At 54.1% G+C, this 15,877-nt stretch overlaps 2 protein-coding genes across 5 annotated transcripts in view; both read right to left on the bottom strand.

The window, feature by feature from the left end:
- Positions 1-480: 480 nt before the first annotated feature.
- The window catches only part of SLC11A2 (solute carrier family 11 (proton-coupled divalent metal ion transporters), member 2), a 65,178-nt gene continuing 49,781 nt past the window's right edge, over positions 481-15,877 (bottom strand). For 2 of the 4 annotated variants that reach the window (XM_046904962.1, XM_046904963.1), the window contains 2 exons: positions 15,531-15,584; positions 487-5,440 (listed from right to left, as the gene is read on the bottom strand). In XM_046904962.1, the coding sequence (XP_046760918.1) occupies positions 5,363-5,440; positions 15,531-15,584 (132 nt within the window). In that variant the 3' untranslated portion in view covers positions 487-5,362. Of the gene's footprint in view, positions 5,441-13,265; positions 15,585-15,877 lie in introns of those variants that run through there. The other 2 variants (NM_001128102.3, NM_001396394.1) reach the window with 2 other exon arrangements.
- On the bottom strand, positions 487-5,225 carry LOC101751319. The gene is made up of 2 exons (XM_040654930.2): positions 4,177-5,225; positions 487-4,044 (listed from the first exon to the last, which is right to left on the bottom strand). The coding sequence occupies exon 1, from the start codon at positions 5,208-5,210 to the stop codon at positions 4,206-4,208; it is 1,005 nt and encodes a 334-aa protein (XP_040510864.1). The 5' UTR covers positions 5,211-5,225; the 3' UTR covers positions 487-4,044; positions 4,177-4,205.

Here is a 15,877-nt window from a genome sequence, read left to right as displayed (position 1 = left end):
AGGAGCGCGGGGGGCGGGGCTTAAGTGTGTTTATCGCGCAAATAGCGCGAGGGGTGGGGAAAGGGGGCGGGGCCACTAACCGGAAATGGGCGGGGCTTGGGAGTGGGCGGGGCCACCGGCAGCGCCCCCTGGGTCTGTGCCCCATAGATCCTCGCCCCACGGATTCTTACGCCATAGATCCCCGCCCCATTGATCCCTACCCCATGGATCCCCACCCCATAGACTCCTGCCCCATAGAGCCCCTGTCTCATAGACCCCCGCCCCATGGATCTCTGCCCCATGGATCCTTGCCCCATAGATCTCTGCCCCATGGATCCCCACCCCATGGATCCCCACCCCATGGATCCCCACCCCATAGATCTCTGCCCCATAGATCCCCACCCCATGGATCCCTGCCCCATGGATCCCCACCCCATAGATCCCCGCCCCATGGCGCTGACCACGTGGGCACCAAAAGCTGCGGTTGGTGACGGACTTAATGAGAGATTTAACGAGCACAGCTCTGTAATTAGAGACCGAACGCTGCGTGACCGACCCCAGCACGGTAATTAACAGAGCACGAAATGAACCAAATGAGGGGCAAATTAATTGGGAACAGAACGACTGCGTGGGCTGAGCACATGGGGACACATTGGGGATATACTGGGGACACCTTGGGGACACAATGGGGACACATTGGGGATATACTGGGGACACAATGGGGGAAACAGTGGGGACACATTGGGGATATATTGGGGACACATTGGGGATATGTTGGGGACACAATGGGGGAAACAATGAGGGCACATTGGGGACACATTGGGGATATGTTGGGGACACACAGAGGACACAATGGGGACACCATGGGGACATATTGGGGACCCATCAGGGACACATCAGGAACACATCGGGGGCACATTGGGGGGGGGTTGGGGACATGTTGGGGACACACAGAGGAAATGTTGGGGACACATTGGGGGGGTGTTGGGGAAATGTTGGGGACACATTGAGGAAATGCTGGGGACACATTGGGGATATATTGGGGACACTTTGGGGAAAGAATGAGGGCACATTGAGGATGTATTGGGGACACATTGGGGACACACAGAGGAAATGTTGGGGACACATTGAGGAAATGCTGGGGACACATTGGGGATATATTGGGGACACAATGGGGGAAACAATGAGGGCACATTGGGGACACATTGGGGATATGTTGGGGACACACAGAGGACACAATGGGGACACCATGGGGACATATTGGGGACCCATCAGGGACACATTGGGGATATATTGGGGACACAATGAGGGCACATTGGGGATATGTTGGGGACACATCAGGAACACATGGGGGGCACATTGGGGGGGTGTTGGGGACATATTGGGGATATATTGGGGACCTATTGGGGACATGTTGGGGACACACAGAGGAAATGTTGGGGACACATTGGGGGGGTGTTGGGGAAATGGTGGGGACACATTGGGGATATATTGGGGACATATTGGGGAAACAATGAGGGCACATTGGGGACACGTTGGGGATATGTTGGGGACACACAGAGGACACAATGGGGACACCATGGGGACATATTGGGGACCCATCAGGGACACATCAGGAACACATCGGGGGCACATTGGGGGGGGTTGGGGACATATTGGGGACACACAGAGGTAATATTAGGGACACATTGGGGATATGGTTAGGGACACATTAGGAACACATGGGGGACACATTGAGGGATGTTGGGGAAATGTTGGGGACACATTGGGGACCAATTGGAGACACACTGGGGACACACTGGGAACACATTGGGGACACAGTGGGGAAATAACGAGGGCACATTGGGGATATGTTGGGGACACACAGAGGACACAATGGGGACACCATGGGGACATATTGGGGACACATTTGGGACCCATGAGGGACACAGTGTGGACACACTGAGGATGCGATGGGGACACATTGGGGACATATGGGGCACATATTGGGGACACATTGAGGACACACTGGGGACACATTGGGGACCCATGAGGGACACAGCATGGACACATTGGGGACATATGGGGCACATACTGGGGACACACTAGGGACACATTGGGGACAACACTGGGGACACATTGGGGACCCATGAGGGACACCGTGTGGACACACTGAGGATGCGATGGGGACACATTGGGGACATATGGGGCACATACTGGGGACACATTGGGGACACATTGAGGACATATTGGGGACATATTGGGGACCCATGAGGGACACAGTGTGGGCACATTGAGGATGTGATGGGGACACATTGGGGACACATTGGGGACAACACTGGGGACACATTGGGGACCCATGAGGGACACAGTGTGGACACACTGAGGATGTGATGGGGACACATTGGGGACATATGGGGCACATATTGGGGACACAGTGTGGACACATTGGGGACCCATGAGGGACACAGTGTGGACACACTGAGGATGTGATGGGGACACATTGGGGACATATGGGGCACATACTGGGGACACATTGGGGACACACTGGGGACATATTGGGGACACATTGGGGACCCATGAGGGACACCGTGTGGACACACTGAGGATGCGATGGGGACACATTGGGGACATATGGGGCACATACTGGGGACACATTGGGGACACATTGGGAACCCATGAGGGACACAGTGTGGGCACATTGAGGATGTGATGGGGACACATTGGGGACACATTGGGGACAACACTGGGGACACATTGGGGACCCATGAGGGACACCGTGTGGACACGTGAGGATGCGATGGGGACACCCTGGGGACATATGGGGCACATATTGGGGACTCATTGAGGACAAACTGGGGACATATTGGGGACCCATGAGAGACACAGTGTGGACACACTGAGGATGTGATGGGGACACATTGGGGACATATGGGGCACATACTGGGGACACATTGGGGACACATTGGGAACCCATGAGGGACACAGTGTGGGCACATTGAGGATGCGATGGGGACACCCTGGGGACAGTGTTGGGGACATATTGGGGACACATTGGGGACCCATGAGGGACACCGTGTGGACACACTGAGGATGCGATGGGGACACATTGGGGACATATGGGGCACATACTGGGGACACATTGGGGACATATAGGGCACATACTGGGGACACATTGGAGACATATTGGGGACACATTGGGGACCCATGAGGGACACAGTGTGGACACACTGAGGATGCGATGGGGACACCCTGGGGACACATGAGGGACGTGGCAACCCAATGCCATCCCAGTGCCATCCCAGTGCCATCCCAGTGCCATTGTGCTGTTGGTGCGGTGCCATCCCTGTGTTATTCCGGCACCATTTTGGCACCATTTGGTGCCACCCCTGTGTGACTCTGATGCCATTTGGGTGCCATTTGGGTGCCATCTCAGTACCCCCCACTTCCATCCCAGTGGGACCGCTCCTGTGGTCCCATTTTGGTACTGGTGCCATCCCAGTGCCATTGCGGTGCCACCCCAATGCCATTCTTATCCTGGCACCATTTTGGTCCCATTTTGGTGCCATCCCAATGCCATCCCAACACCATTGTGTTTCCATCCCAGTGCCATCCCAACACCATTGTGGTGCCATCCCAGTGCCACCCCTGTGTTATTCCGGTCCCATTTTGGTGCCATCCCAATATCATCCCGGTGCCATCCCAACACCATTGTGGTGCCATCCCAGTGCCATCCCCATGTTATTCTGGTCCCATTTTGGTGCCATCCCAGTTCCATCCCAACACCATTGTGGTGCCATCCCAATGCCATCCCAGTTCCATCCCAACACCATTGTGGTGCCATCCCAATGCCACCCCTGTGTTATTCCGGTCCCATTTCGGTGCCATCCCAGTTCCATCCCAACGCCATTGTGTTTCCATCCCAGTGCCATCCCTGTGTTATTCCGGTCCCATTTCGGTGCCATCCCAATGCCATCCCAACACCGTTGTGTTTCCATCCCAGTTCCATCCCAACACCATTGTGGTGTCATCCCAATGCCATCCCAGTGCCATCCCAACACTGTTGTGGTTCCATCCCAACGCCATTTCGGTGCCATCCCAATGCCATCCCAACACTGTTGTGGTGCCATCCCAATGCCATCCCAACACCGTTGTGTTTCCATCCCAGTTCCATCCCAACACCATTGTGGTGCCATCCCAGTTCCATCCCAACGCCATTGTGTTTCCATCCCAGTGCCATCCCTGTGTTATTCCGGTCCCATTTCGGTGCCATCCCAATGCCATCCCAACACCGTTGTGTTTCCATCCCAGTGCCATCCCAACACCATTGTGGTGCCATCCCAGTGCCATCCCCATGTTATTCTGGTCCCATTTCGGTGCCATCCCAATGCCATCCCAACGCCATTGTGGTGCCATCCCAGTGCCACCCCTGTGTTATTCCGGTCCCATTTTGGTGCCATCCCAATATCATCCCGGTGCCATCCCAACACCATTGTGGTGCCATCCCAATGCCATCCCCATGTTATTCTGGTCCCATTTTGGTGCCATCCCAATGCCATCCCAACACCATTGTGGTGCCATCCCAATGCCATCCCAACGCCATTGTGTTTCCATCCCAGTGCCATCCCTGTGTTATTCCGGTCCCATTTTGGTGCCATCCCAATGCCATCCCAACACCGTTGTGTTTCCATCCCAGTTCCATCCCAACACCATTGTGGTGCCATCCCAATGCCATCCCAGTGCCATCCCAACACCGTTGTGTTTCCATCCCAATGCCATCCCAACACCATTGTGGTGCCATCCCAATGCCATCCCAGTGCCATCCCAACACCGTTGTGTTTCCATCCCAGTTCCATCCCAACGCCATTTCGGTGCCATCCCAATGCCATCCCAATGCCATTCCAACACTGTTGTGGTGCCATCCCAATGCCATCCCAACACCATTGTGGTGCCATCCCAATGCCATCCCAGTGCCATCCCAACACCGTTGTGTTTCCATCCCAGTTCCATCCCAACGCCATTTCGGTGCCATCCCAATGCCATCCCAATGCCATTCCAACACTGTTGTGGTGCCATCCCAATGCCATCCCAACACCATTGTGGTGCCATCCCAATGCCACCCCTGTGTTATTCCGGTCCCATTTCGGTGCCATCCCAATGCCATCCCAATGCCATCCCAACACCGTTGTGTTTCCATCCCAGTTCCATCCCAACACTGTTGTGGTTCCATCCCAACGCCATTGTGGTTCCATCCCAGTGCCATCCCCGTGTTATTCCGGTCCCATTTCGGTGCCATCCCAATGCCATCCCAGTTCCATCCCAACGCCGTTGCGGTTCCATGGCGGTGCCGTTGCGGTGCCGTTGCGGTGCCGTTGCGGTGCCGTCCCACCTCCATCTCCCACCGTCACCGCATCACCGCCGCATCCGCGCCGACGTTGTTGAGGAGGAAGAGCTCCGGGCGCGCGCCGAAGGCCCAGCAGTGCTGTGGGGCGAAGGGGAGACGGATCAGCACAGCCCCATAGGGAGGTGGGGCAGCACAGCCCCATAGGGAGATGGGGCAGCACAGCCCCATAGAGAGACAGATCAGCACAGCCCCATAGCGAGGTGGGGCAGCACAGCCCCATAGGGAGATGGGGCAGCACAGCCCCATAGAGAGACAGATCAGCACAGCCCCATAGCGAGGTGGGGCAGCACAGCCCCATAGGGAGGTGGGTCAGCACAGCCCCATAGGGAGGTGGGGCAGCACAGCCCCATAGGGAGACGGATCAGCACAGCCCCATAGGGAGACGGGTCAGCACAGCCCCATAGGGAGACGGATCAGCACAGCCCCATAGAGAGATGGGGCAGCACAGCCCCATAGATAGATCAGCACAGCCCCACAGGGAGGTGGGTCAGCACAGCCCCATAGGGAGGTGGGTCAGCACAGCCCCATAGGGAGACGGATCAGCACAGCCCCATAGGGAGGTGGGTCAGCACAGCCCCACAGGGAGGTGGGTCAGCACAGCCCCATAGGGAGACGGATCAGCACAGCCCCATAGAGAGACGGGTCAGCACAGCCCCATAGGGAGGTGGGTCAGCACAGCCCCATAGGGAGGTGGGTCAGCACAGCCCCACATCGCGGGACCCCCACATCAACGGCACCGCTCTGCCCCTCCCCCCCAGATCCGTGTGAGTGTGAGTGAGTGTGTGTTGGTGCACCCAACGTGCTGTTCTCACACCCAACATGGTGCTATCACAGCCAATGCGGTGTTATCACACTCAGTGTGCAGTTATCACACCCACTGTAGCACTGTTACACCCAATGGAGCGTTGTCACACCCAGCACAGCTTTGTCACACCCAACGTGCTGTTGTCACACTCAATGTGGTGTTGTCACACCCAATGCAGTATTGTCACACTCACTGTGGTGTTATCACACCCACTGTAGCACTATTACAGTCAATAGAGCATTGTCACACCCAGCACAGCTTTGTCACACCCAATGTGCTGTTATCACACCCAGTGTAGCACTGTTACACCCAATGCAGTATTGTAATCACACCCAACGTGGTGTTATCACACCCAACGTGGTGTTGTCACACTCAATGTGGTGTTATCACACTCAACGTGATGTTGTCACACCCAATGTGCAGATATCACACCCAGTGTAGCACTGTTACACCCAATGCAGTATTGTAACCACACTTAACATGGTGTTATCACACCCAATGTGGTGTTGTCACACTCAGTGTGCAGTTATCACACCCACTGTAGCACTGTTACACCCAATGCGGTGTTGTCACACCCAACATAGCACTATTACAGCCAATGGAGCGTTGTCACACCCAACAGAGCTTTGTCACACCCAACGTGGTGTTGTCACACTCAATGTGGTGTTGTCACACCCAATGCAGTATTGTCACACTCACTGTGGTGTTATCACACTCAATGTAGCACTGTTACACCCAATGTGGTGTTGTCACACCCAACATAGTATTACAGCCAATGGAGCATTGTCACACCCAGCACAGCTTTGTCACACCCAACGTGCTGTTGTCACACTCAATGTGGTGTTGTCACACCCAATGCAGTATTGTCACACTCACTGTGGTGTTGTCACACCCAACATAGCACTATTACAGCCAATGGAGCGTTGTCACACCCAGCACAGCTTTGTCACACCCAACGTGGTGTTGTCACGCTCAATGTGGGGTTATCACACCCAATGTAGCACTGTTACACCCAGTGCAGTATTGTCACACTCACTGTGGTGTTATCACACTCAATGTAGCACTGTTACACCCAATGTGGTGTTCTCACACTCACTGTGGTGTTATCACACCCAATGTAGCACTGTTACACCCAATGAAGTGTTGTCACACCCAACATAGCACTATTACAGCCAATGGAGCATTGTCACACTCGATGTGGTGTTGTCACACCCAACGTGGTGTTGTCACACTCAGTGTGGTGTTGTCACACCCAATGCAGTATTGTCACACTCACTGTGGTGTTATCACACCCAATGTAGCACTGTTACACCCAATGCGGTGTTGTCACACCCACTGTGGTGTTGTCACACCCAACATAGCACTATTACAGCCAATGGAGCGTTGTCACACCCAGCACAGCTTTGTCACACCCAACGTGGTGTGGTCACACTCACTGTGGTGTTATCACACCCACTGTAGCACTGTTACACCCAATGCAGTGTTGTCACACCCAACATAGCACGATTACAGCCAATGGAGCGTTGTCACACCCAGCACAGCTTTGTCACACCCAACCTGGTGTTGTCACACTCAATGTGGTGTTGTCACACCCAATGCAGTATTGTCACACTCACTGTGGTGTTGTCACACCCAACATAGCACTATTACAGCCAATGGAGCGTTGTCACACCCAGCACAGCTTTGTCACACCCAATGCAGTATTGTCACACCCAACGTGGTGTTGTCACACTCAATGTGGTGTTATCACACCCAACACAGCTTTGTCACACCCAACTGTGTTGTCACAGCTGAGGCAGTGTTGTCACACCCAATGTAGCATTGTCACACCCAACACAGTGTTGTCACACCAATGTAGTGTTGTCACACTCAACAGTGTTGTCACACTCAGTGTAGCACTGCTACACCCAACACGGTGTCACTACACTCCATGGAGCGTTGTCACACCCAACATAGCATTGTCACACCCAATACAGTGTTGTTACACCAATGTAGTGTTGTCACACCCAACACAGCGTTGTCACACCCAACATAGCACTGTTACACCCAATACAGTGTTGTCACACCCAATGTAGGATTGTCACACCCAACATAGCATCATTACACCAATGTAGTGTTGTCACACCCAACACAGTGTTGTCACACTCAGTGTAGCACTGCTACACCCAACACAGTGTCATTACACTCCATGGAGCGTTGTCACACCCAACATAGCATTGTCACACCCATTACAGTGTTGTTACACCCCATGTAGTGTTGTCACACTCAATGTAGCACTGTCACACCCAACACGGTGCTGTCACACCTGAGGTAGTGTTGTTACACCAATGTAGGACTGTCACACGTGGTACAGCGTTGTCACACCCAACATAGCATTGTCACACCCAACACAGTGTTGTTACACCAATGTAGTGTTGTCACACCCAACACAGCGTTGTCACACCCAACATAGCACTGTTACACCCAATACAGTGTTGTCACACCCAATGTAGGATTGTCACACCCAACATAGCATCATTACACCAATGTAGTGTTGTCACACCCAACACAGTGTTGTCACACTCAGTGTAGCACTGCTACACCCAACACAGTGTCATTACACTCCATGGAGCGTTGTCACACCCAACATAGCATTGTCACACCCATTACAGTGTTGTTACACCCCATGTAGTGTTGTCACACTCAATGTAGCACTGTCACACCCAACACGGTGCTGTCACACCTGAGGTAGTGTTGTTACACCAATGTAGGACTGTCACACGTGGTACAGCGTTGTCACACCCAACATAGCATTGTCACACCCAACACAGTGTTGTTACACCAATGTAGTGTTGTCACACCCAACACAGCGTTGTCACACCCAACATAGCACTGTTACACCCAATACAGTGTTGTCACACCCAATGTAGTGTTGTCACACCCAACACAGCATCATAACACCCAATGTAGTGTTGTCACACTCAACAGTGTTGTCACACTCAGTGTAGCACTGCTACACCCAACACGGTGTCATTACACTCCATGGAGCGTTGTCACACCCAACATAGCATTGTCACACCCAATACAGTGTTGTTACACCAATGTAGTGTTGTCACACTCAATGTAGTGTTGTCACACCCAACACAGCGTTGTTACACCAATGTAGTGTTGTCACACTCACTGTAGCACTGTCACACCCAGCACAGTGCTGTCACACCTGAGGTAGTGTTGTTACACCCAATGTAGGATTGTCACACGTGGCACAGTGTTGTCACACCCAACATAGCATCGTTACACCCCATGTAGTGTTGTCACACTCAATGTAGCATTGTCACACCCAACACAGTGTTGTCACACTCAGTGTAGCATTGTCACACTCAACACAGTGTTGTCACACTCAGTGTAGCACTGCTACACCCAACACGGTGTCATTACACTCCATGGAGCGTTGTCACACCCAACACAGCACTGTTACACCCAACATAGCATTGTCACACCCAATACAGTGTTGTTACACCCCATGTAGTGTTGTCACACCCAACACAGTGCTGTCACACCCAACATAGCACTGTTACACCCAATGTAGGATTGTCACACGTGGCACAGTGTTGTCACACCCAACATAGCATTGTTACTCCCAATACAGTGTTGTCACACTCAATGTAGCATTGTCACACCCAACACAGTGTTGTCACACTCAATGTAGCACTGCTACACCCAACACAGTGTCATTACACTCCATGGAGCGTTGTCACACCCAACATAGCACTGTTACACCCAATACAGTGTTGTTACACCAATGTAGTGTTGTCACACCCAACACAGTGCTGTCACACCCAACATAGCACTGTTACACCCAATGTAGGATTGTCACACGTGGCACAGCGTTGTCACACCCAACATAGCATTGTTACTCCCAATACAGTGTTGTCACACTCAATGTAGCATTGTCACACCCAACACAGTGTTGTCACACTCAATGTAGCACTGCTACACCCAACACAGTGTCATTACACTCCATGGAGCGTTGTCACACCCAACATAGCACTGTTACACCCAATACAGTGTTGTTACACCAATGTAGTGTTGTCACACCCAACACAGTGCTGTCACACCCAACATAGCAGTGTTACACCCAATGTAGGATTGTCACACGTGGCACAGTGTTGTCACACCCAACATAGCACTGTTACACCCAACACAGTGCTGTCACACCTGACACCACTGTCACACCCAACACAGTGTTATCAGTCCCAGTGTGGCATTGTCACACCCAAAGCAGTGCTGTCACACTCAGTGCAGCGCTGTCACACCCGATGTCGGTTTGTCACACCCAACTCAGTGTCATTACACTCAACATAGCACTGTTACACCCTCTGTAGCACTGTCACACCCACGGGAGTGTTCTCACACCCAATGTAGTGTTGTCACACCTGGCACAGTGTTGTCACACCTAATGTAGTGTTGTCACACCCAATGTAGCACTGTCACACCCATGGGAGTGTTGTCACACCCAATGTCATGTTGTCACACCCCATGTAGTGTTGTCACCCCCAATGTAGTGTTGTCACACCTGGCACAGTGTTGTCACACTCAGTGTAGCACTGTCACACCCATGGGAGTGTTGTCACACCCAGTGTCACGTTGTCACACCCAACGGTGTTGTCCCACCCAATGTAGCACTGTCACACCTGGCACAGTGTTGTCACACCCAGTATAGCACTGTCACACCCAATACAGGGCCATTACACCCACCGCAGTGCTGTCACACTCAGTGTAGCATTGTCACACCCATGGGAGTGTTGTCACACCTGGCACAGTGTTGTCACACCCAATGTAGCACTGTCACACCCAATGTCATGTTGCCACACCCCATGTAGTGTTGTCACACCCAATGTAGTGTTGTCACACCTGGCACAGTGTTGTCACACTCAGTGTAGCACTGTCACACCCATGGGAGTGTTGTCACACCCAATGTCACGTTGTCACACCCAACGGTGTTGTCCCACCCAATGTAGCACTGTCACACCCAATGTCATGTAGTCACACCCAATGTAGTGTTGTCACACCTGGCACAGTGTTGTCACACACAGTGTAGCACTGTCACACCCAATGTCATGTTGTCACACCCAATGTAGTGTTGTCACACCCAATGTCATGTTGCCACACCCCATGTAGTGTTGTCACACCCAGTGCAGTGTTGTCACACCCAGTATAGCACTGTCACACCCCATGTAGTGTTGTCACACCCAATGTAGTGTTATCACACCCAGTGCAGTGTTGTCACACCCAATGTAGCACTGTCACACCCATGGGAATGTTGTCATACCCAATGTCATGTAGTCACACCCCATGTAGTGTTGTCACACCTGGCACAGTGTTGTCACACCCCATGTAGTGTTGTCACCCCCCATGTCGTGTTGTCACACCCGGCACAGTGTTGTCACACCCAATGTAGCACTGTCACACCCAATGTAGTGTTGTCACACCCAATGTCACGTTGTCACACCTGGCACAGTGTTGTCACACCCAGTGTAGCACTGTCACACCCAATACAGGGCCATTACACCCACCGCAGTGCTGTCACACCCATGGGAGTGTCACTGTCACACCCAATGTAGTGTTGTCACACCCAATGTCATGTTGTCACACCTGGCACAGTGTTGTCACATCCAATGTAGCACTGTCACACCCATGGGAGTGTTGTCACACCCAATGTCATGTTGTCACACCCCATGTAGTGTTGTCACCCCCCATGTCGTGTTGTCACACCCGGCACAGTGTTGTCACACCCAGTGTAGCACTGTCACACCCAATGTAGTGTTGTCACACCCAATGTCACGTTGTCACACCTGGCACAGTGTTGTCACACCCAATGTAGCACTGTCACACCCAATGTCGTGTTGTCACACCCCATGTAGTGTTGTCACACCCAATGTCACGTTGTCACACCTGGTACAGTGTTGTCACACCCAGTGTAGCACTGTCACACGCAATACAGGGCCATTACACCCACCGCAGTGCTGTCACACTCAGTGTAGCGTTGTCACACCCATGGGAGTGTTGTCACAGCCAATGTAGTGTTGTCACACCTGGCACAGTGTTGTCACACCCAATGTAGCACTGTCACACCCAATGTCGTGTTGTCACACCCCATGTAGTGTTGTCACACCCAATGTCACGTTGTCACACCTGGTACAGTGTTGTCACACCCAATGTAGCACTGTCACACCCAATGTCACGTTGTCACACCAATGGGAGTGTTGTCACACCCAGTGCAGTGTTGTCACACCCCATGTAGTGTTGTCACACCTGGCACAGTGTTGTCACACCCAGTGTAGCACTGTCACACGCAATACAGGGCCATTACACCCACCGCAGTGCTGTCACACGCAGTGTAGCGTTGTCACACCCATGGGAGTGTTGTCACAGCCAATGTAGTGTTGTCACACCTGGCACAGTGTTGTCACACCCAATGTAGCACTGTCACACCCAATGTCACGTTGTCACACCAATGGGAGTGTTGTCACACCCAGTGCAGTGTTGTCACACCCCATGTAGTGTTGTCACACCTGGCACAGTGTTGTCACACCCAGTGTAGCACTGTCACACCCAATACAGGGCCATTACACCCACCGCAGTGCTGTCACACTCAGTGTAGCGTTGTCACACCCATGGGAGTGTTGTCACACCCAATGTAGTGTTGTCACACCTGGCACAGTGTTGTCACACCCAATGTAGCACTGTCACACCCAATGTCACGTTGTCACACCATGGGAGTGTTGTCACACCCAGTGCAGTGCTGTCACACCTGGCACAGTGTTGTCACACCCAGTGTAGCACTGTCACACCCAATGTCACATTGTCACCCCCCATGTAGTGTTGTCACACCCAATGTAGTGTTGTCACACCCAGTGTCACATTGTCACCCCCATGTCGTGTTGTCACACCCCATGTAGTGTTGTCACACCCAGTGTCACATTGTCACCCCCATGTCGTGTTGTCACACCCCATGTAGTGTTGTCACACCCAGTGTCACACTGTCACACCCCATGTAGTGTTGCCACACCCGCTGTAGTGCTGTGACCACCACCACAGAGCTGACACACCAACACAGCGTTGTCACACCCGATGTAATCACACCCGATGTAGTGTTGTTACAACCAACACAGTGCTGTCACACCCGGCGTAGCGCTGTCACCCCCAACGCAGTGTTGGCACACCTGAGGTAGCGTTGTCACACCCGACGCAGCACTGTTACACCCATCGTAGTGCTGTCACACCCGACGCAGTGTTGTCACACCCGCCGTAGGACCGTTACACCCGATGGAGTGTTGTCACACTCAGCGTAGTGTTGTCACACCCGACATAGCACTGTCACAGCCCACGGAGTGTTGTCACACGCAGCGCAGCGTTGTCACACCCGACGTAGCACTGTCACACTCAACGTAGTGTTGTCACACCCAACGTACCACTGTCACACCCAACGTAGTGTCATCACACTCAGCGTAGCGTTGTCACACCCAGTGTAGCATTGTTACCCCCAACGTAGTGTTGCCACACTCAGTGTCGTGTTGTCACACCCACGGTAGTGTTGTCACACCCAACGTAGTGTTGTTGTCACACTCGACGTCGTGTTGTCACACCCAACGCAGCGTTGTCACCCCGCCGTGTCGGTGCCGCACAGCCGTGCCACAGTTCAGTGCCGCACGTCGGTGAGTGTGCAACCATTGCCACATTGGTGGCACTCAGTGCCCGGGGAGGGCGCACACACACACACACGGGGGCACACACACACAGGAGGACACACACACACATGGGGGCACACACACACACGGGGACACACACACACATGGGGGGGTGCACACACATACAGGAGGACACACACACACACGGGGGCACACACACACACAGGGACACACACACACAGGAGGACACACACACACAGGAGGACACACACACACATGGGGGCACACACACACAGGAGGACACACACACACATGGGGGCACACACACACATGGGGGCACACACACATGGGGGCACACACACATGGGGGCACACACACACATGGGGGCACACACACACACACGGGGGCACACACACACAGGAGGACACACACATGCACACAGGGGCACACACACACATGGGGGCACACACACACACGGGGGCACACACACACAGGAGGACACACACACACACATGGGGGCACACACACACAGGAGGACACACACACACATGGGGGCACACACACACAGGAGGACACACACACATGGGGGCACACACACACGGGGGCACACACACACAGGAGGACACACACACGGGGGCACACACACAGGACACACATGGGGACACACACACATGGGGCGTGTACACACTCAGGAATGTACACACACACGGGGGCACACACACACAGGAGGACACACACACACACATGGGGGGTGTACACACTCAGGAATGTACACATACATGGGGATGCACACACACACACGGGGATGCACACACACACACATGCACACGAGGGGAGTGCACACACATGGGATGGGGGATGCACACACACAGGGATGTACACACATGGAGGCACACACGAGGGGGAACACACACAGGGGTGCACACACACGTGGACGCACACACACCCAGGGATGCACACCCACAGGGAGGTACACACACATGGCGATGCACACACGAGGGGGAACACACACACACAGACAGGGGGGATGCACACACACATGGGGATGCACACACACATGGGGATGCACACACACACACACGAGGGGGGGATGCACACACCCAGGGATGCACACCCATGGAGGCACACACGAGGGGGCACACACACACACACACAGACACAGACACACACGGGGGGGGGATGCACACACACACACACAGACACACACACACACATGAGGGGGGATGGACACACCCAGGGATGCACGCACATGGGGACACACACGAGGGGGCACACACACAGGTGTGCACACACACACACACACACACGCAGAGGGATATACACAGGGGGGAATGCACAGGAGGGGGAACACACACACACACACAGACACAAACAGACACACACGGGGGGGGATGCACACACACATGGGGATGCACACACACATGGGGATGCACACACACATGGGGATGCACACGTGCACACACACAGACACACAGGGATGCACACACACACACACACACGCACACACGAGGGGGGATGCACACACCCAGGGACGCACACCCATGGAGGCACACACCCCCGGGGCCGACATACACACACACACGCTCGCGCGCGCACGGGGAGGTGTGACGCGCTTGCACACGCGTGTGCCCTGCGGGCGCTACTTGGCGCCGTGCTGGGGGCTGTGCTGGGGCAGCAGGCTGCGCGTGACGCTTACCGTGGTGCCGCAGGACAGCGCCGAGGCGCCGAGCGCGATCAGACACAGCCACGTCTGCAACGACAGCGGGACGCGGCCTCAGCCCTTCTGCCCCCCACAACGGATCCTGCCCCCCACGGGCTCCTTCCTGCCCCCCATGGGCTCCTTCCTGCCCCCCAGAATGGATCCTGCCCCCCATGGGCTCCTTCCTGCCCCCCACAACGGATCCTGCGCCCCATAGGCTCCTTCCTGCCCCCCATGGGCTCCTTCCTGCCCCCCAGAATGGATCCTGCCCCCCACAGGCTTCTTCCTGCCCCCCATGGGCTCCTTCCTGCCCCCCACAGGCTCCTTCCTGCCCCCCACAATGG

The sequence above is a fragment of the Gallus gallus genome, chromosome 34, assembly GCF_016699485.2.
Source record: "Gallus gallus isolate bGalGal1 chromosome 34, bGalGal1.mat.broiler.GRCg7b, whole genome shotgun sequence".
NCBI lineage: Eukaryota > Metazoa > Chordata > Aves > Galliformes > Phasianidae > Gallus > Gallus gallus.
This window is presented reverse-complemented; position numbering and strand designations above follow the sequence as displayed.

Bases quoted from the DNA above. Each gene is read 5' to 3' on its own strand.
- LOC101751319 (XM_040654930.2), bottom strand. From the start codon at position 5,210: ATGGAACCACAATGGCGTTGGGATGGAACCACAACAGTGTTGGGATGG.